This window comes from Cucurbita maxima, unplaced genomic scaffold (genome assembly GCF_002738345.1).
Source record: "Cucurbita maxima cultivar Rimu unplaced genomic scaffold, Cmax_1.0 Cma_Scf00015, whole genome shotgun sequence".
Taxonomy (NCBI): Eukaryota; Viridiplantae; Streptophyta; class Magnoliopsida; order Cucurbitales; family Cucurbitaceae; genus Cucurbita; species Cucurbita maxima.
In genome coordinates, this window is record NW_019272031.1 from 3,624,745 (window position 1) to 3,646,526 (window position 21,782).

The 21,782-nt window shown below is 38.6% G+C and overlaps 3 protein-coding genes across 3 annotated transcripts; 1 reads left to right on the forward strand and 2 right to left on the reverse strand.

Annotated features, from left to right (window-relative positions):
• Positions 1–1,236: 1,236 nt before the first annotated feature.
• On the reverse strand, positions 1,237–3,945 carry LOC111490153 (caffeoylshikimate esterase-like). The gene is made up of 8 exons (XM_023138663.1): positions 3,853–3,945; positions 3,734–3,769; positions 2,686–2,812; positions 2,459–2,605; positions 2,237–2,367; positions 1,962–2,099; positions 1,657–1,755; positions 1,237–1,570 (listed from the first exon to the last, which is right to left on the reverse strand). Exons 1-8 carry the CDS (start codon positions 3,853–3,855, stop codon positions 1,298–1,300), a joined length of 954 nt encoding a protein of 317 aa, XP_022994431.1. The 5' UTR covers positions 3,856–3,945; the 3' UTR covers positions 1,237–1,297.
• A 5,960-nt stretch (positions 3,946–9,905) lies between these two features.
• On the forward strand, positions 9,906–11,973 carry LOC111490168 (sporozoite surface protein 2-like). The gene is made up of 2 exons (XM_023138682.1): positions 9,906–10,697; positions 11,262–11,973. The coding sequence occupies exons 1-2, from the start codon at positions 10,098–10,100 to the stop codon at positions 11,442–11,444; spliced, it is 783 nt and encodes a 260-aa protein (XP_022994450.1). The 5' UTR covers positions 9,906–10,097; the 3' UTR covers positions 11,445–11,973.
• A 1,974-nt stretch (positions 11,974–13,947) lies between these two features.
• LOC111490095 (ankyrin repeat-containing protein At5g02620-like) lies at positions 13,948–20,220 on the reverse strand. The gene is made up of 5 exons (XM_023138578.1): positions 19,787–20,220; positions 18,283–18,762; positions 16,866–17,015; positions 15,938–16,380; positions 13,948–14,707 (listed from the first exon to the last, which is right to left on the reverse strand). The coding sequence occupies exons 1-5, from the start codon at positions 20,160–20,162 to the stop codon at positions 14,048–14,050; spliced, it is 2,109 nt and encodes a 702-aa protein (XP_022994346.1). The 5' UTR covers positions 20,163–20,220; the 3' UTR covers positions 13,948–14,047.
• Positions 20,221–21,782: the final 1,562 nt, after the last annotated feature.

The following is a 21,782-nucleotide window of genomic DNA, read 5'->3' on the forward strand; positions in this document are numbered from 1 at the left end:
ATGTTAGAGGTAGGTTTGGACTATTACAAATGGTATAGAGCCAAATATCCAGTAGTGTGCTAGTGAGGGCCTTGGACCCCCTAGGCACTGATTGTGAGATCCTACGTTGGTTGGTAGTGAGGCGTAACGAGTCAAAATAGACAATGTTTGTTAGTGGTGGGGTTAGACTGTTACACGAGTCAGACATCGTGCAATGTGTCAGCGAGGATGTTGGGTCTCCAAGGGGGTGGATTGTGAGATCTGACATTGGTAATGGAGAAGGAAACGAAGTAGACGAGTTTTAAAATCGTGAGGCTAACGATGATATGTAACAAACCAAAGTGGACATATTTGTTAGCGGTAGACTTGAGCTGTTACACGTTCAATTTCACTATTGAAAATCATTTACCTAAACCTTCAATTTCATTTTTTCATTGGATAAGAGGATTGTTCTCGAGCTCTCTCAAGAAGAGAAGCCAATCAAAATTTAAAAATTTAATTTTATATTTAATATTGTTTAAAAATCTTTAAAAAATCGATAGAATATTTTTAGATTTAATAATTCATGTAATGTCTCAAGTCAAAGTCACGTCATTTTAAGTAACAGAAGTGTTGACTTTTCAACGTAAGTCCATTATAAAAAATATTAAATTGGAAAACAAAAGGTAACCTACTAAATTATTATAGATGAAAAAAAGAAAAAATATTAAATATAAAATTAAATATAAATTAAAGTTGCATCAACTTGACCTTCGTTTTCATTGAATTATAACAAAAACAGCCCTTTTCAAGTTGACGTTGAAGTCTAAATAACCCTATCTTATAGATTTTCTAATTTTTTTTTTAATAAAAATTAGATTAAAAATATGAAACTTATCCAATTTTGTACGAGACATTCGAACGTTTTCGAGACAAGTGGTTCAGACAACTTTATTGAAGACAAGGGTGTGCCGGTATTACACTCCAGCCCATGTGTCGGAGGTTGGATTATGTAATCCTATTTGAAACCTATGCCATAAATGGTTAAGAGAATCAGGATGGATGGATGTTCGGTATATCCTAATGAGATGATGACATATGGATTAGTTTCCGACATATGTGTTTGAATAAGCCAAGATGGTTGATGTGCCCCGAGACATGGAGACGACATTACGATGCATGAATCATGTTGTTGAGAGCCAATATGACAATGAGATGAGACGAGGCGTTGTTGTATCGCACGCAAATGTTCGTCATTTTAGTTTTATAAGTAATATATAGAAACAAGAACTTTGCCTCGATATGAAACAACATATACACAACAAAAAACATTTATAAATCATTTGGTTTGAAGATCATCACATTCAGTCTTGAGCTGTTGTTCTATCCTTGAATTTCCCAGAGCACATCTTTCATCCAACCAACCAATTATGTCTGCAAACACAATATCGATGTTTTCAACTGTCTCTCCATACAGCAATCCATGCCACATCTCTGGATATTTCTTCAAGCTCTTGTCCCAGCTTGACGCCTTCCTGTGGAGTTGCTCACTCACCGATATATCGGTCACTCGATCGGCCTCCCCATGGAGAATCATGAATGGAATCGAAACCTACTTATTCATAACATATCAATCGTTAAACCACCACTGAACCCAAAAGTTTAAATGATCAATTAAAACAATGAAAAATGGCGAACCTCTTCGAGTCGTTGCTCGAGATCTAAGCTGATTCTGAGAAGTTCATGGCCAGTGTTCAAGCGAGGCCGTCCTTTATAGCAGTAAGGATTGGTTCTTATCTGTTGATGGATTAACATGCTTGAGTTCAAATGAACATGTAACGGCCTCAGACCTACTACTAGTAAATATTGTCCTTTTTGGACTTTCCCTTTCGAGTTTCCCCTCAAAGCTTTAAAACACGTTTGTTAGGGAGAGTTTTCCACACCCTTATAAAGGGTGTTCCGTTTTCCTCCCTAACCGATGTGGGACATCACAGAAATATTACCTGACGTCGGATCTCAGGAGCTTTGAAGGCAACATCAATGATATCTTGGGTTGGGATTATCTTCCATGTGGGTATCAAATTGCAAAGCTTTGTCAATATACTTACAACTATTGGGCTTGGCTTTACATTCTCTGCGATCTGCCAAAAACAGGGGAATTTTCAAAAACAGGGGAATTTCCAAAAACAGGGGAATTTCTTACCTTTAAATTTAAGAATCATACAAAGTTCTAAACATAAATTCAGCTAATTTTGAATGAGAAAAGGAATGTTCATACCTTACACATAGGTGCAACCAAGACAGCACCATCCCAATAATCTGGTTTCTTTCTGTGCAATAACAGAGCCATTGCACCTCCCATGGACTCCCCTAATAGGTATCTCATTTTCATCTTGTTCTCTTTCATTTCTGAGCATTCAAAAACATGTTTTTAATGAAACTCATATGATAATTTTGGATTAAAATCATAAGGATGGAAGATTTTGGATGAAGAAGAGACCAGAAATGGCTGTGAAGTGATTGGAGCAATCATCCACTACATGATCAAAGCTTGTAATATAGCCTTGTAAGCCGTCTGACTTTCCATGGCCTTCGTAATCGATCCCATGAACTGCAAAACCTGCCTTTGCCAGACGAACTGCGGTGCCTATGATTCAAATTGAAGTTTATAATTTAGTCTCAGTTTTTGGGGGGTTTGTGGAAGGAGATAAGTTTATGAGTTGTTACTGTTCATGGTGATGCTGCATTCCATTGCGTAGCCATGACAGATGAAGATCAAACCCTTTGGTTCCTGATTCTTTGGAACCCATTTGCACGTGAAAAGCTTCAACCCTCGTGTGTTCAATATATATTCCTGCAAATCAAAGCCAAAAATTTTACCCGAAAACTACCGCAACCCAAACCCACAGCTAACAAATATTGTCTACTTTGGCCCGTTACGTATTTCAAGTTCACCGTTAGAAGATATTGTTTGCTTTGACTCATTAGGTATTTCAATTAGTTTCACGGTTTTAAAATACGTTTGTTAGAGAGAGATTTCCACACCCTTATAATAAATGCTTCATTTCCCTCTCTTTCCGACATTACCAGCTTTACGGATTGTCAGCTTTGGCCCGTTACGTATAGTCGTTAGCTTCACGATTTTAAAATGCATCTGTTAGGGAGATGTTTCCACATCTTAATAAGGAATGTTTTGTTCCCCTCTCCGACCGATGCCGTCAGCCTCATAGTTTTAAAACTTGTTTGGTAGGGAGAGCTCTCCACACCGTTATAACGAATGTTTCGTTCCCTTTTCCAACAGACCCGTCAGTCTCACAGATTATCCGCTTTGGCCCGTTACGTATAGTCGTCAACCTCACGATTTCAAAACGCGTATGTTAGAGAGAGATTTTCACACCCTTATAAGAAATGTTTCGTTCCCCTTTTCAACCGGCGCCATCAGCCTCACAGTTTTAAAATGCATCGGATATGAAAAAAATTTCACACCCTTATAAGAAATGTTTAACTCCCCTCTCCAACTGACATCATCCGCCTTTAGAATTCGTCTACTAATAACAAGTTTACATACCCTTATAAAAAGATGTTGCATTCCCCTCTCCAACCAATATTCTCAGCCTCACGGTTTAAAACATTTCTACTAAGGAGAGGTCTCCACACCTTTATAAGTAATGCTTCGTTCTACCCTCTAACTGACGTGAGATCTCACGGAACCCGTAAAACAATAAACATCCTATAATCTTACACAGAAAAACAACAATAAACTTTAAGGGCTAACCTCTTCATAAGCAATACCATCAAGTGTTTGAGCAGCCTACAAGACATTCAAGAACATGTCAGAGAAAGAGAGAGAAAGACACAACACAGAACAAGAGAGAGGGAGAGAGAGGGGACAACCATGGCGAAGAATCTGTCAGAAGAAGAAGAAGATGATTGAGAACTTTTGAGCTGAAAAGCGAAGATGATTAGATATTTTTAAAGGCAGCCATTGAGGAACAAGAAGTGTTGAATGTGAAAGCATTTAATGCTTCAAACATTCAAAAAGAGCAGGCGAGTTCGTCCACATGTCAACTTGTCCGTGACAACTTTTCCTTGTCAGCTTCAAATGGGTTTGGATTCATTAGCCTTAACATAACCAAAGTGACAAATATCTCACCATGAAAGATTGCTTTGTTTACGTATATCTTAAGGGACAGCATCTCCAAAATGAGTATCAATTCAGAGTTCCAAAAGGCACAGTTAGGAATTGGATATTTGGTAATGAATTTGAGATTATCCAAAGAACATGACCATATTTGTGGGCGATGCTGACTTTGTAGCTGCCCGCCAGCATTGACTATCACTGATTGATTAGGCATTTATTGTGGCTAGAAAGTTGGGATGATCCAACCGTGTATGAATTATTATCTCCAGGTTGATATGGTTCGTATTTTGATTGAACCTTCCTAGAAAAGGTGATGGATAGGCACGTTTAAGTTTCTTATGAACACTCCACCGACGTTTTCTTCTTCTTCTTCTATGTGAGATTTCACATCGGTACATTTTTTATAAGAGTGTGTAAACTTCTTTCTAGTAGACACATTCTAAAGTCGTGAGACTGATAGCCATATGAATGAGCAAAAATAGACAATATCTATTATAGATGGGTTTGGACTGTTACAAATGGTATCAGATTCTGACACCGGACGGTGTGTCAGCGAGGATACTAGTGTTGTAAATTGTCATGAAGATGAATTGTCATAATTTTATTTATTTTGGTTATTAAATCTCATTTAGTTTATAACTATTTAGATTAATATTCTTATTTCGATCATGTATGAGAATTAGTACTGATATGCATATAAAAAGACTTGTTTTAACATTATTTTTAGGGGTGGAGTTATGTAGAGTCAAAGTGGAGTAATTGTTATTTTGTATTTGACTAGAGGCAATTGGGAGGAACTTTTGTCGAGAGATTTTTTGTAGTGTGAGAGTGTGAGAGATATAATTCTAAACACTTCGGTTATAGTGACTAGCTACCACAAGTGGATCTAGGGAAATTTCTTCTGTCCAAACCACATAAATTTTTGTATTTCTTTGTTTAATTTTTGCTTGTGGATGTGTGAGCGTGAGTGTGATCGATATTACTTCCGCTTCTACTATAACAATTGGGTATCATAACATTTTTGGTTGTGGCATTCCGCTACAACAATTGAATATCAAACCATTTTTGTGGTTGTGACATTACAACACAACAAGTGGTATCAGAGCATTTTGGTTGTGACATTTTGATACAACAATTGGTATCAGAGCATTAAAGGTTGTAGCAGTACGATGCCTAATAGGTGGTATCAGCGCATTGAAAGTTGTGGCATTTACGACACAACAAATGGTATAAGAGCTTTGGTACAACAATTAACATCATAGCATGGGTATCGGCTTCCGCTACAATAATTGGGTATCAACTTTTTGGTTGTGGCATTACGACACAACAGCTGGGTCTCTAAGGGGGTGGATAGTGAAATCCCACGTTAGTTCGAGAGGGGAACAAAACATTTATAAGATAGGTGGATTGTGAGATCTTACATCGGTTGGAGAAGGGAACTTAACATTTCTCACAAAGGTATGTAAACCTCTATCAAGTACATGTGTTTTAAAACCATGAGGTTGACGGCCAAGGTTGACAATTGACGGCGATACGTAACATTCTTATAATGGTGTGGAAAACTCTCTCTAGTAGAAGCATTTTAAAACCGTAAAACTGACGGGCGATACATATTTTAGATATTTTGGAATCAATCCAATCCATTTTAAGGATTTTTATTCAATAATTGCTTGGAGCTGCTAGTATCATGGCTCATGAGCGTCATCATTGAGGAGGCTCTTGGCATGATTGAGATCAACACCAATACATCGTACCAAATGATGATTTCCTTAGAAGAACAACTTCTCACCATGATAGAAACTATGAGATGCATATTGTGGCAGAAAATGAGAGAGATGGATATCCTTAACTTAGCCAAAGAAGTGGACCTAGAGGCCGTGGACGACACTACAGTACTGGAGGAAGATATGAGCAGCCACGAAGAGGCACACCCTGCAACCTTTGCACTCCTCCGTTACCTTTTGGGAGGCCTACACCCCATAGAAACTGTCTACCTGAGACTGTCCCTTGGCCCGTAGGTCCTGACACAAGGTTAGAATTCTAGCTCTTCCAGAGTGGTATCTCACTGATGGCTCGAGCCCTCGGAAGGAGGCCTTCTTCGCCCTCCACCTAAGCTGCGCACGAAAGGCCCAAAGTCAATCCCAGGACAACTGTAAGAGTTCAAGTCTACTACTAGCAGACATTATCCATTTTGGTCTATTATGTATTACTTTCAACTTCATGGTTTTAAAACACATTGTCTAGGAGGTTTACACACTTTTATAAGGAATGTTTCGTTTCTCAGTCCAACCGATGTGGGATCTCATAATCCATTCCCTCTTGGGGGCCAACATCTTCGTTGGCACATCGTCCTAGCTCTTATGCTATTCTTAACCATCCAAGCCTATCGCTAGTCGATATTGTCCTCTTTGACCCGTTACATATTGCTGTCAACCTCACGGTTTTAAAATGTGTATGTTAAGGAGATGTTTCCACACCCTTATAAGAAATGTTTGGTTCCCCTCTCCAACTGATGTGGGATCTCACAACAACAAAATAGTCTACAAAAGGAATCTAAAACTGTCCAACCACACATCCCTCCAATGTTGGAATAGATTTGATTGGTCGCTCTACCAAACCGAAGATGTACCCAACCTCTGGCTGCTCTAACACTAAATAAGATACTCGTGTGTTCTTACGTTATAGTCTAATCTCTCTTTTCGATGGAGCTTATCTTTATTTCATTTGTCCTTTAGTTCTACAATTGATCGAAGGAATCAAGTTGTCTTTAACCTTGTTTAACGAATCATACCTTGGATTCAGATAAGGTTTTAGAATCCCGATTTGGCATCTGATAGCTTTAGTATTCTCTTTTACGACATGGTCACGTTACTTACTCTTCCCTTTCAAGAACAAAAACTTCCCCCACAGACCAACACAAGTATTTTTAGTATGGTTCGTCCTCACTCACATGCATCATAGGAGGTCATCTAACGTAAAATTGCTCCAAGTAAAACGCGTTTCACTATTAAGTTTCTATGATTGAGCCAACAAAAAGAAAGTTGCACCTTGTTAGCATATACAGTGAGTTTCAATTTTTTTCAGTCTTTCTTTTCATTCAAATGTGGTCTCGGTTCATTCATGTACCTTAAACCGAAAAGAAAAAAGAGGTGAAAAGTGTACGAGAGAGACGTAGGTGAAAGCATTACAACTTGAACCTTGAAGAAGCAGTTTGTTTTGGATTTGAATTGAATGAACAGAGTCTTAGCCCATTGGAGAATGAAAGTGCTTTCGGAACCAATTTTAGCCCTACCCATTGCCTAACTCTTGAATATATCCTTCATTCCATGTACTTACCTATATTATTTGCTATGTCTTCTAAGCTCTTCTTTTCTAAGGTTGCAAGAAATGACATGGTTTTATATGGACAAACACCAATATTTAGTGGTAATTAACCGTGTTAAGAAACCCAAATGACCCGAAAAACCGATTGACCCAATTCAACCTGTACATGGGGTAAATTTACAGATGAATGGTAAGATTGAACCCTATCGGTTAGACCAAAATAAAGCTAGCCAAGCTCAAACCATAGAGATAAAATATATAACTTTTAGAACTACGAGAACTTTGATGAAGCTTAGCAAACTATGAACACGAAATTGAAACTTTCACAACCGTAAAAACCTAAATTGAAAAATCCAATTAGTAGGATCCCTTCAATCGTTGAGCATTAATCAAATCTAAGATCTCAATTCTCAACCACTAATTTTTTTAACATTGTATTCTTTATAATTGTGAGATCCCACTAGAGAGGAAAACGAAACATTCGTTCGTGTGGAAACCTCTCATTTGCAGACGTATTTTAAAATCTTGAAGCTGACAGTATTACGTAACTGGCAAAAACAGACAATATCTATCGGCTTACGGGTAACAAATACTCCTTTCTTTCATTTTGCTTTCCTCCAAACTTTGAGGCAAAAAGGGCCAAATATAAAAGGCCATTTAGAGGCAAAAAGTAAAAGAAAAAAAGGTGCATTGAGTTGAAACGTGGCATACAACACATAAAACCATCGACATTAACCCAACGTTAAAGGTTAGTCTTGTTTCTTTGCCTCAAATTTCAAACATTATAAAACTAAAAGGTCAATCAAAAACCTAAATGCTTTGCTTTTCCAATTGAGTTTATTAATATGGGTTGTTTGGGTTGATTGAAAAATTGGGTTTGGTCGAAAAACTGTCCCAACCCGATCCAATTCAACACACGAACACTGCTACCTCTGCTAATTAGTTATTAATCGATCTTCGCCTCATAATTATGTTTTTCAATACATACAAGATCGTGTTAGCACGAAGAGAAGAAGAATTGGGATATCAATGTGGATCATGACCAAACCTTTCTCCAAACTCCCAAAGTCTATACATATCTCTAACTACTTGGAATTTCTAACTTAGTCAAAAACCTAACTCGTTTTACCTTCCATTTCTTATAGTTGCTGATTTAGACCATTCCACTATTTTTCCACCTTATAAATATCGCCTTTCATGCATCCATTTTCACCATCCCAAACCCTTCTCTTCTTTGATATCTTTGTGTTCATAAAATGAAGCTCTCAAAGCTATTCCTTCTCATAGTTTTGATACTCATCTCTTATTCCACAACCCATGGATCTGAAGTTGAAACAAACAACAAAGAGAACGACGAGCGTTTCGATCATCTTCCTTCAACAGATAGTGACATTTCTCCACTCCGTGCCCTTCTCTTTAACTTTCAATCTCTACAAAAGGCTCGATTGACATGCAACATGTACCCGAGAGTGTGTCGAGCCAAGGGTAGCCCGGGGCCGGATTGCTGCAAGAAGAAATGTGTGAATGTAGAGACCGATAGGAACAACTGCGGGATGTGCGGGAATAAATGTAAGTATTCAAGGATATGTTGCAATGGAAGGTGTGTGAATCCGATGTTCAATAGGATGCATTGTGGAGGTTGTGGCAATGAGTGCAGCAAAGGAAGCTCTTGCGCGTATGGGATGTGTGACTATGCGTAGTTGAGCTGCAGCCCTTTGCATGGCTACGTATAGATGTGTATCATTTGTTAAGATTATGGATTAGGGTTGATATCATTTAATAGGGCTTGTGCATGCATGGCTATTCTTTGGTTTCTTAGTTTTCGTTAAGCTTGGTGTTTAATATTTTATGAAATATATGAAAGATTTGTATCGATTATTTTAAGTTATTGATATTGTATCATAAGTTACCGTCATATATGAATGGATTATCGTTTTAACCTACGACTCAACACTCATACACCTGTTTTGGCTCATTATGTATCGTCATCAGTCATACGATTTTAAAACGTGTCTACTAGGGAGAGGTTTCCACACCCAGTATTTCGTTCTCCTCGATATGAGATCTCACAATCCACCCCTTGGGGGCCAGCATCCTCACTGGTACACCGCTCGGACTCTTGACTCTGATACCAATTGTAATAGCCCAATTTCCACCTCTAGTAGATGTTGTCCGCTTTGGCCTACTACGTATGAGTGTCAGCCTCGTGATTTTAAAACATGTCAGTCAGTGAAAGGTTTCCACACCCTCACAATTAATGCTCTCCTCTCTCAAACCAATATGAGATCTCACACTGAATTTTATTCTAACAAAATTTGACATAAAAATTCAAACTTTTAATGCTTTATTAAGATGTATTAACTCAAGTGGTTGATTTAAATCTAAGTTGAGAAAGGTAGATTTGTTTAGAATGTAAATAAATGAATAATAAAACTAAAGAGAAAGTCATGTTCATGTTCCTCCTTGGTGACAGGTGACTTCTGAAGCTACAAGAATTAATATCCAATTAAAAACTGGTTGACTTGACCCTAAAATCCCTCCATTCCCACCGTGTAACAAATAGGAAATGGCCTCATAACCTTCCATGAAATGCCCCAAACTTCATCACTGAGTTCACCAAAAAGCAGAGAAGAAACAGAACAAACCAGCTCTGTTTAGCTCAGCCAGAGAAACAATGGTTCGAGGCATTATCAGCCCCCCAAGATCCCGATCTTCCCCCAGAGAAAGCAGACCATTCAACAACAATGGAGCCACCAATCCACCGTCCAAACCCAATTACATGTCCCCACGCCGCCGCCCGACGACACCCATCAACCCCAACGAGCTGCGAACCCATAGAAAAGAACCCCAACCCACCGTCGTGAAACGCCCAACCAAACCCACCGATAGATCTTCAAACCCTCCACGCATCGACCCATCAAGACCCAATTCAAAGCTTGTCCCCTCAAGGCCAGCAGCCCCAAGCCCAAATGAGAAGAAATTAGACACCAAAACTAAAACCACCACTAGATTCTCTTCCCCTCGCCCAACCAAACCAATAACTCCACCGCCGTCGAAGAGCAATGTAAAAGGAGCAACTGGGTCTGGTTCAAGATCCGATTTTTCTCGTGCCAAACCAAGCGATTCTCATAAGGGTTCTCCCAAAAACTTGCGGAGCGGTCGGTTGAGTGATCAGCAAGATGAACAAATTGTTCGTAGTTATTCGGATGGATCTTATGGTGCTCATACTCTTAGTGACCCGATGTTCATAAGTTACATCAGCTTTCTCTTGATGGTAAGCCTTTACCCATTTTTAGATTCAAAAGGTTTATGTATGTATCTTGCATAGAGGATTGTTGGTAGAAAGTCTCACGCTCCCTAATTTAGAAAATTTTATATCTTCATTGGTTCAAGGCCTCTTGTAAAGTCCAAAATAAAGTCACTACACTTTATGCTCAATATCATACCAATGTAGAGATCCGTGATTCCTAACATAGTATAAGAGTCATGCCCTTAATTTAGTTATGTCAATAAAATCTTAAGTGTCCAACAAAGAAATTTAGTCTCAAAGGTGTAGTCAAAAGTGACTCATGTATCGAACAAAGAGTATACACTCATGTATCGAACAAAGAGTATACTTTGTTCGAGGGCTCTAGAGAAAGAAGTCGAGTTTCGATTAAGGGAAAGCTGTTCGAGGGAAACATAGACCTCAAGAGAGGCTCTATGGTATACTTTGTTCGAGGGGAGGATTATTAGGAGGGAGTACTACATTGGCTAGTTTAGGGAATGATGGTGGGTTTATAAGTAAAAAATATATCATACTAATGTAGAGAGTAACGTTCTTGAAAATCTTGTGTAGATAAGGATCTTGCAAACATCGTTCTTCATGCAAATTTGGTATACGAATCACTCGCCTCAGAAACAAAGGAAGAAGAATGTTCTTCCCAAGGCAATAATGGTTCAAGAATGTTTCAAATTTACAAGGAAATTGCATGCCATCGTCAAGGAAACTCATCCATTACATCTTACATTACAAAGCTGAAGGCTTTATGGGATGAACTCGAGGCCTACATTGACATACCCAAATGTTCTTGCGGTTCAACACAGAAACAGAGTGAGCAAATTGAAAGGGAAAAAGTCATGCAATTTCTTATAGGATTAAACGATTCTTATTCCACCATTTGTGCTCAAATTCTTCATATGAAGCCATTTCCAACGGTGGAGAAAGCTTGTTGTGCAATACTTCGTGAAGAAAAACGCAGGGAATTGGTGTTGTCATTGGAGATTGTTGCGGCCAAAGTGATCCAAAACAATTGGCTTCTTCAGAATGGTCATTCGATCAATGGTGATAATGAAGAAGTTGATCATATGAATCTTCAGGACCTGAAAGCTGATCAAAATGAAGTTATGAGTACTCCCATTGAGCCATTGCTCATAGACCTTGGCTCTCCTGTTCGATGTTGAATGTTTTCAGCTCAAGAAAGCTTATCTCCATGTCTGGTGAGTAGCAGCTTGTACTCATTTATTAAATGCAATAGATATCGTTGAATAAATGCAAATAACCCATATCATGAACTGAATACCTATTTTTTACTTTCTAAGGTAGAAGGAAGTTTAGTTTATTCTTCAACAGTATGTAACTAATGTGGTCTGTATTGCTCGATTTGTTCTGTTATCTCACAATTTTAAAATGCATTTTTTCATGAGCAAACGTATCAATGCCTAAGTTCACTAATATTGTCTGCTTTGGCCCATTGCCTCACGGGAGAGGTATCTACACGATCATAAAGAATGCTTTGTTCTCATTCTCTAACTAATGTGGGATCTCACGGATTTCATAATCTATGTCCCTTGTGGGCCCAGTGTCATCGTTTGCACATAGCCCTGTGTCTAGCTTTGATATCATTTGTAATGGCTCAAACCCACTTCTAGTAGATATAGTCTGCTTTGACTCCGTTACATATCATCGTCAGTCTCACAGTTTTAAAACACGTATGTTAGGGAGAGATTTTTACACTCTTATCAGAAATGTTTCGTTCCCCTCTCCAACCGATGTGGGATCTCACAATCCACCTCCTTAGGGGTCTAGTGTCCCTGCTGGTACACTAGCTCGCTAATAGGGAATTTGACATGGGTAAGGCTACCGAATATAATCTCCCGTCTCTTTTAGTTGATAGGAAGAAATCTATCTTCGCCCTTACTTGTTGAAGTAAATCTTTTGCTTTGTTCAAGATAAATCTCGAGACTTACAAGTAAATGAAACTACGAAATTGTGGGATTTTTAAGTCGAGAAAGATTTATAATTTTCCATATGAAACAAACAAGTTGCACATAAACAAGTTGCAATAATTAAGCAAAATCCAAGGCTTAAAAACAAATTAATTGTTTATAGGCAATGAGGCCACATGATCAAGCAAGGTTAAAGGGTTAGGTGAAGCGAGGAAGGCACGTAGTTTACTGACTCTCACATGCCGAATCCAATTCCAATCAATACTTTATGATAACATAGAGTCGGTAACCTTTTTTGCACACAATACTAAAGAACAATGTCACATGCATAATCTTATACTTAATAATATTTAATCACTTAATTAATTAGTACAGATAAGATGCATTAAAATAATGTATGTTCTCAATAACCCCTTTTGTAGGGGCGTTCATACAATTTGATAATCTAATCGGCTCGAACTACTCAACCAAAATCATGAAGGTTAGATTGGGTTGGATTAGATTTTTTTTTTCGTTTGAGTTGAGTTGAATTTTTTGAAAAACTGAAATTTTTGGTCAATTCGCGCATTGTTTTTGTCAAGTCAAACAGACTAATGGCCCTAGGAAGGGTTATAATGTCCCGATAATGCTGAAGTCAACGATAAGCTTCGGTTGAACATTTTAAGATTATTTTGACCCCATAGAAGGTATGAACACGTCCCAATGAAGTTCCAAATTGATATAAAAACATGCGAGTCATGTTGTTAAGATATAGTATAGGCAAGGTTCAACTCTATGACCTAACCTAGATTGGAGGCCAGTGGTTTAGAGTTGCAATTGAGGAAAATACACGACAGAGTGTAACAGCTTATACCCACAGCTAGTAGATATTGTCCACTTTGGCTTGTTATGTGTCACCGTCAGTCTCACGGTTTTAAAACGTGTCTTTTAAGGAGAGGTTTCCACATATTTATAAAGAATGTTTCGTTTTCCTCTCCAATCGAAGTAGATCTTCTAGGGCGGAATGATGCTTAGTTCCACATGGGTCAAGTTCAACCGAGGAAGGAAGACCTTGTCTAAGGTTTGACAAAGCCACAAAGATGAACAAAAAAAAGTATATCTAGTTTTGAGTTCTTAATGCTGATCATGATTGAATGTAAGTCATGATGCCGCCCGCACGGTTTGAAAAGTATCTGACCCAATCCATAACAATTCAATCTTTTTAATCATCTCACCCCTGCTCAATGGTAGTTTGCGCCCGCACAGTTCATACCTGCATACACGCAACTTTATAAATGATATAAGAAAAATGAGATCCAAATTATGTTCATGAAACTACATACATTATTATATCAAACGTTTGATAATCAACATTAAATGTTCATAAAATGTTAGTAAAATTACACCTTGATGGGCATTGACAAGCCACCCATTGCACTAAAACAACCTTTTCTCACGCTGCCTCAAAGAAAACTTAGACCAATAAGCTGATCGCAATATGTCCACTACAAGTTTAGAATGAAACACACAAAAACACCCAACTGGAAGGATCGCTACCGCTCCAATGGCCAATGGAATCTTCGCCTTTGTTTTATCATATGCAATAAAGAAGGCTGCACTGAAAGCCACCACCATGCATGCAATAGATACGAATAGTGTCAATAGCCCAAACAATAGCTTGCTCGGCAACGACACTAAGAAATCTTCTTCTGCATAGCGGGACGTCAAGATTGATAAGAACGTGAGTATAGAAGTTGTAGACAACACTAGAGCTGCAACATCTGATATTACGAACACCGTAAACGCTTGATTTTGTCGAAATATAGGTATCCCTTCCTTGTCATCGTTGCCACCTGGAACTGTGAACGCTGCTGCAAAAACTACTGTCGCTATCAGTGTCGCCACCAGCATGCATGAGTTCGCCGTGTTTTTCATCCATTCCTCGCCTTGTTTTCGTAGTTGTTCGTGTTCTTTTGTAAAGAGCTCGCGAGGTGTTAGTTTATCAACTGGGTCTTGTGTTACCTTTACTTGGGAAAGCTCTGGAATTCGATCGCATCTCATTTGAAGATGGGAGGATACTACAATCTTCTCTACTTCCTTCAAGTTCACAACCGTTTAATTTTTAAATAATGTTGGATGTGACCCACTTCGATTGAAATACGTTGAAACAAGTAAAAGAAGCAACTATGTTGAAACAAGTAAAAGAAGCAACAATAACAACCCAGAGAAATGAAAAGTTAGGTGCTTAAGGTTTCTTTGTTTCAAAAGATTCCTTCACTCAAGTTATTTCACTCAAGTTGTCATTTATTGTTGTGACTTCTAATCCGGTGACTTCGTATGGTGACAGTATTTGTTTTGACATACTCTGATACCAAATGTTGGATATGGCCCACGATCGAAATATGTTAAAACAAATAAAAGAAACAACAACAACAAAGAGAATTGAAAAGCTAAGTGTTAAGTGTGAGATCTCACATCGGTTGGAGAGGAGAATGAAACTTCTCACTAGCAGACGCGTTTTAAAAACTTTGAGGGGAAGCCCGAAAGGAAAAACCCAAAGAAGACAATATCTGATAGCGGTGGTCTTTGGCTGTTATAAATGGTATCAGAGCCAGACACTGAGCGATGTGCCAGCGAGAAGGCTGAGCCCCGAAGAGGGGTGGACACGAGGCAGTGTGCCAGCAAGGACGCTTGGTCCCGAAGGGGGTTGGATTTGGGGGTCTCACATCGATTGGAGAAGGGAACAAGTGCCAACGAGAACGCTGGAGCCCGAAGGGAGGTAGATTGTGAGATCCCACATTGGTTGGGGAGGAGAACGAAACCTTCCTTAAGGGTGTGGAAACCTCATACGCGTTTTAAAAACTTTGAGGGGAAGCCCAAAGAGACAGACACGTTTTAAAAATCTTGAGAAAAAGCTCGAAAGGGAAAGCCTAAAGAAGACAGTATTGGGTAGCGGTGAACTTGGGCTGTTACAAATAGAATCAGAGCCAAACACTGGGCAATGTGCCAGCGAGAACGCTGGGCCTCAAAGGGGAGTGGACACGAGCCGGTGTGCCAGCAAGGACGCTGGGACCCGAAGGGGGTGGATTGAGGGTCCCACATCGATTGGAGAATGAAATGAGTGCTAACGAGGACTCCAAAGGAGGTGGATTGTGAGATCCAACATCAGTGAAGAGAACGGAACATTCTTCATTAAGAGTGTGGAAATCTCTCCCTAATATTAACGTTTCTTTGTTTCAAAAGATCACTCCCCTCAAATTGTCCTTTTTACTTGTTTTCGATCGTGAACTATATCCAACAAACAATGATAAAAAAAAAAGCTCATACCTTGAACCATAGAAGCTCGCGTTGCATTTGTAAAGCTGCTCCTGAAACTCTACTCAAGTGATCTGGAGCTGCTAGTAATCCAGCTAAGTGTAGCATGTTGAGTTGTTTTTTTCTATCATGAAAGTTGGCAAGAAAATCCTTGAGGCCTCCTATCTCATATATTAAACTGAACACACTTTCTTGTCGATTTTCAACTGCTATATGAAATATGCTTTTGTCGTCATCATCAACTTTCCATAGCAAATCGGGATATGAACGAATGAGTATTATCAAGAACTCAGCATTTCCAACTCTTGCAGCATCGTGCAATAACCTTGAGGGGTTCTTTATAAAACTATATAGCTCTCGTTTTGTAAGTTCCTTGACCACGAAATTCCATAGACGTTCCACCGTTTGATGGGCTAATTTCTGCATCAGAGCTTTGTTGTAAAGTCCGTGAAAGCCTAGCAAGCGCACACATATATAATCATGTCATTATATGTTAACGTAGGTATGAGCTCAAGCTCACTACCAGTAGATATTGTTAATTTTGGCTCATTACGTATCGTTGCCAATTTTACGGTTTTAAAATTCGTCTACTAAGGAGAGGTTTCTACACTCTTATAAGAAATACTTCGTTCCCCTCTCCAACCAATGTAGGATCTCACAATCCTCCCCCTTAGAGGGCCCAGCGTCCTCGCTAGCACATCTTCTGGTGACTGGCTCTGATACCATTGTAACATCCTAAGTCCATTGCTAGCGGATATTGTTTGCTTTGGCCCGTTACTTATAACCGTCAGTCTCACGATTCTAAAACATGTCTACTAGAGAGAGGTTTCCACATCCTTACAAAAGATGCTTCGTTTCCCTCGTTTCCCTCTTCAACTAACGTGAGATCTCACCATATATATTCTTACCCATTCAAAAGAAAGCAAAGTTGATGTCTTACGAGAGTTTATGGATGTTTTCCAAAAGCTAAGCTCGGCGTGGCTACCAATAGCAGATGGTTTTCTAGCAAGTACATGCAAAGCTGTGTCGCCATTCTCCATTCTCTCCTTTGCTAATTCAGGTTTCTTTTTCAGAATTTCTAATGCTATATCTGGAAGGAAGAAAGAAAGAGTAAGAAATATATTAACAACATTTGTGAGTAATTTAGAATGAAACTCTAACATCTAACGGATATTATCTATTTTTGGCTCAGTACGTATCGCCGTCAGCCTCGGGGTTTTAAAACGTGTCTATTATGAAGAAGTCTCCACATCTTTATAAAAAAATGTTTCGTTCCCTTCTCAAATCAATATAAGACTCACTATCCACCCCTCTTGAGGGCCCAGCGTCCTCGCTGGCACAATGCTTCGTACCTGGCTCTGATACCATTTGTAACAGTCCAAGCCCCCCGTTAGCAAATATTGTCCACTTTAGCCCGTTACGTATCGTCATCAGCCTCACAATTTTAAAACGCGTATATTAGGGAGAGGTTTATACATCACCATCAGCCTAACGGTTTTAAAACACGTCTATTAGGAAGAGGTTTTCACACCCTTATAAAGAATGCTTCATTCCCCTCTCCAACCAACATGGAATCTCACAATTCACCCTTCTTGGAGGCCCAGCATTCTCGCTGGCATACCGCTCGGTCCTTGCTCTGATACCATCTGTAACAACTTAAGCCCACCACTAGTAAATATTGTCCGCTTTACCCCATTACGTATCGTCGTCAGTCTCACGGTTTTAAAACGCATCTACTAGGGATAGGTTTCCACACCTTTATAAAGAATGTTTCATGTCGCTCTCCAACCAACGTGGGATCTCACAATCCACCCCCTCCAGGGGTCCAGCGTCCACACTGGCACACCACTTGGTGTTTGGCTCTGATATCATTTGTAACAGCCCAAGCCCATAGCTGGCAGATATTGTCTGCTTTGGCTCGTTACGTATTGTCGTCAGCCTCACGGTTTTAACACGCCTTTGCTAGGGAGAGCTTTCCACACCTTTATAAAGAATGTTTTGTTCTCCTCTCCAACCAATGTGGGATCTCACAATCCACCCCCTTGAGGGTCCAGCGTCCTCGCTGACACACTGCTCAATGCCTCTCCAACCAATGTGAGAGCTTTCCACACCTTTATAAAGACACACCGCTTAGTGTCGGGTTTTGATACCATTTGTAACAGTCCAAGACCAGCGCTAAGAAATATTGTCCGCTTTGGCCCATTACGTATCACCGTCAGCCTCACGATTTCAAAACGCATATACTAAGGAGAGGTTTTCACACCCTTATAAAGAATGTTACGTTCCCATTTCTAACCAACATAGAATCTCACGAAAACAAAACTTAAGATGAATAAGGATAAGGATAGAAGAAGAACCGTAATAGTCAGTGGAAATGGTTTCAATAAGAAGCTCAATCTGTTCAGAAGTATCCAAGGCTTCAAATTTAGTCTTGGAGAATAGAAAAGAAGCCATTTCTTTGCGTTTGTAAGCTACGGCCATTAAAACTGGGGTTGGTTTATAAAGATCATGAAGATCTGGAAGATCAGGATTCTTGTGAACCATTACTTTAGCAATTCTCACAACTCCTGATGCAGCTGCAAAAGCAAGAGCAGTGTTTCCCTTCTCATTTTTAGCAGCTAAGTCAGCTGGAGAGGTAAGTTCAACCAAATTTTCAACAAAATGAATATGCTTTGCAGCAGCAGCAATATGAAGAGCAGTTTCATCAGCATCAGTAATCTTCATAGTAATAGTTGATGAATCTATGTCAAATATAGATTTGGCTATCTTCCAATCACCCTTTAAAGCTGCTTGATATAACCCAACTTTTAATGGAAGGTATGCTCTCTTCTTTTTTGCTGCACATACAAACAAAGAAATCAATAATAGTACGGTTCAAGCACACCGCTAGCAAATATTGTCCTCTTTAAGTTTTCCCTTTTGGACTTCCCCTCGAGGTTTTTAAAATGTGTATGTTAGGGAGAAGTTTTCATACCCTTATAAATATGTTTTGTTTACAATTTATAATAGCCTAAGCCCACCGTTAGCAAATATTGTCCTCTTTCGGCTTTAATTCTTGGACTTTCTTTCAAGGTTTATAAAACGTGTCTGCTAGGGAAGGTTCCACACCCTTATAAAAGATGTTTTGTTTACCATTTATAATCATCTAAGCCCACCGTTAGCAAATATTGTCTTTTTTGGGTTTTCCCTCAAGATTTTTCAAACGCGTCCATTACAAAGAGGTTTCCACACCCTTATAAAGAATTTTTTGTTTAGCATTTATAACAGTCTAAACCCACCGCTAACAAATATTGTTCTTTGGACTTTTTCTTTCGAGTTTCCCCTCAAGGTTTTTAAAACGCATCTATTAGGAAAAAATTTTCACACCCTTATAAATAATATTTCGTTTACCATTTATAACAATCTAAGCCCACCTGTAGCAAATATTGTCCTCTTTTGACTTTCTATTTTGAGTTTTCTCTCAAGGTTTTAAAACGTGTCTACTAGGGAAAGGGAGAGGTTTCCACACCCTTATAAAAAATGTTTCGTTTACCATTTAAAACTATCTAAGCTCACCGCTAGCAAATATTGTCCTCTTTGGACTTTCCCTTTTGGGTTTCCCCTCAAGGTTTTTAAAATGCATTTGCTAGGGAAAGATTTCCCTTATAAATAATGTTTCATTTACCATTTATAACAGTTTAAGACCATTAGAAAATATTATCCTTTTTGGACTTTCTTTTCAAGTTTCCCCTCAAGGTTTTTAAAACACGTCTACTAGGAAGAGGTTTCCACACCTTTAGAAAGAATGTTTCGTTCTTCTCTCCAACCGATGTGAAATCTTACAATAACCAAAACAAAAGAATCTTAGATAGATGAAAATACCGTTGCAAAGAATAAAATGATGGCTGGGATCTGCAGTATTTTCCTGATTTTCTTGTCCCGGTGCTCCGGTTTCGGAGCGATCGCCATCGGTCGATGGTCGAGCAGTGGCGTTGTTATCGCTCTCTTCTCCTCCATCGACATCGGCATCGTCGGCCTTGGAGGCAGAAGCTTTGTCCTGAGCTGACCAAGTGATATTAGCATCAAGGTATTTATGGTTGGAAGAACCCCATTCATCGCTAACAAGAGGCCTAAGATCTGTTGGCGTTGTTGGTTGTTCTCCATTTGGATTGGATTCATAAGTGGGAGAAGGAACATCGTCTTCTTTAAAGAGAACCCTCACTGAATTTTTCATATCCTTCTGCACTACTTTGCTCATCTCTCAGATCTTCCAAAAACCTTCCAATTTTAAATTTTTACATCAAAATGAAGGACTTGGATACATAAAAATGGAGTCTTTTCTAAGTGCAACGGTCATGTGGACTAGGTGACAATTTATTGACCAATAACTCCAAATATTTATCAGGTTTAGAATTAATTTATTATTGTTGTGGTTTAACTCACTTTTGAAGATAATGATAATTAAAAAAGACTTAAAAAAATAAAAAATAACCGACATGTATCAATAAGATGCACCTTTCTTTTTTATGGCTCAATCATCGAAACTCCATACTTAATCGTTCTTACTTGGAGCAATTTTATGTTGAAAATTTTATTATAAAACATATGAACGAGAACAAAACATGCTTGTGAAAATAACTTTTACTTTTAAGAAGCAAAGGTATGTCCTAGTAAGGTGTGGTTTGGGGACGAACTAAAGTGGGAGTTGGTGGGTAAGTGACACTTGAGTAAAGAAAGAGTATATGGATGTATGTGAATGAGGACAAAATATACCGAAAGGATTTGTGTTATTTGTGAGGATAGTTTTCACTCTTACTAAGTGAGAAGTAAGTAACGTAACTATATTGAGGGGAATGTTAGGGTCAACAAGTAACGAATACAAATTTTGAATCCTAGACTGAATCCTTACAAACGCTAACCCTCTCCGAACTCCGCCCAACCCCGCTCACTTTCTAAGCTGGAACATAGTAAGGATAAAAAAGAGGGGATAAACATCAAAATAAATGAACATAAAAAAAAGACTAAGAACGAATCTGGAAAAGTAACGGTAACATCCATAAATTAAATAGTACAATACATTTATGATTTAGAGGAAGGGATGCTCCCCGACAAATTTGTTTTTTTTTTTAAAAAGAAAAGTAAATGAAAGACAACTTCAAAGTCAAAAGTCAAAGTTTTTTTTTTTTTTTTTAATTTTGTTTTTCAGTTTCTTTGGAATTGGAATGAAAGATCCCATCAGTTGGAGAGAAGAAAAACAAATTTCTACATAATTGTGAGGTTGACATCGATATGTAACGGGTTAAAGCGAAGAATATTTGCTAGCAGTGAGTTTGGGTTGTTATAAATCTCCTCAACTATATCCCTTGCTCGAATCTTCGCGATCTCGTCGGCGACCTCGAGTTTTTTTTCCCTTAATTTTCTAACCTAAATAAAAAAAACGAAAAGACTTTGTAATTTTTTTTCTGCGAAACCATGAACTTATACTTCAATTTAAAATACTAAATAAAAATATCACTCACCTACTTCTAAATCATCTTCATAAAATATATCGATTGGAGAGGAGAACGAAACACCCTTTATAAGAGTGTGGAAACCTCTCCCTATAATACACATTTTAAAGCGTTGAGGGGAAGTCCAAAAGGGAAAGCTCAAAGAGGACAATATCGGCTAGTTGTGGCCTTGGGCCGCTCTCATATTTTTTTATAACTATCATTGATTCTCATTAAATCGTTAAAGTGACACATAGTAGATTCAAATTTCATAGCATAGAATACAAAAAGTATAATCAAGCAATGATGTCTTTTGACGGAACAATTCGCCATTGGTGAGAGGAAAAAAAATCGAAGAAAATTGTTGGAAGAAAAAAAAAACAGAAAGC

Bases quoted from the DNA above. Each gene is read 5' to 3' on its own strand.
- LOC111490095 (XM_023138578.1), bottom strand. From the start codon at position 20,162: ATGAGCAAAGTAGTGCAGAAGGATATGAAAAATTCAGTGAGGGTTCTC. The intron at 18,763-19,786 runs GTATTTTCATCT...TTGTATGTGCAG, and splicing joins TCATTTTATTCTTTGCAACG to CAAAAAAGAAGAGAGCATAC. The intron at 16,381-16,865 runs GTAAGACATCAA...TGCGCTTGCTAG, and splicing joins GAAAACATCCATAAACTCTC to GCTTTCACGGACTTTACAAC.
- LOC111490168 (XM_023138682.1), top strand. From the start codon at position 10,098: ATGGTTCGAGGCATTATCAGCCCCCCAAGATCCCGATCTTCCCCCAGA. The intron at 10,698-11,261 runs GTAAGCCTTTAC...AATCTTGTGTAG, and splicing joins ACATCAGCTTTCTCTTGATG to ATAAGGATCTTGCAAACATC.
- LOC111490153 (XM_023138663.1), bottom strand. The intron at 2,606-2,685 runs GTAACAACTCAT...TTTGAATCATAG, and splicing joins ATGCAGCATCACCATGAACA to GCACCGCAGTTCGTCTGGCA. The intron at 2,368-2,458 runs GTCTCTTCTTCA...TTGAATGCTCAG, and splicing joins TCACTTCACAGCCATTTCTG to AAATGAAAGAGAACAAGATG.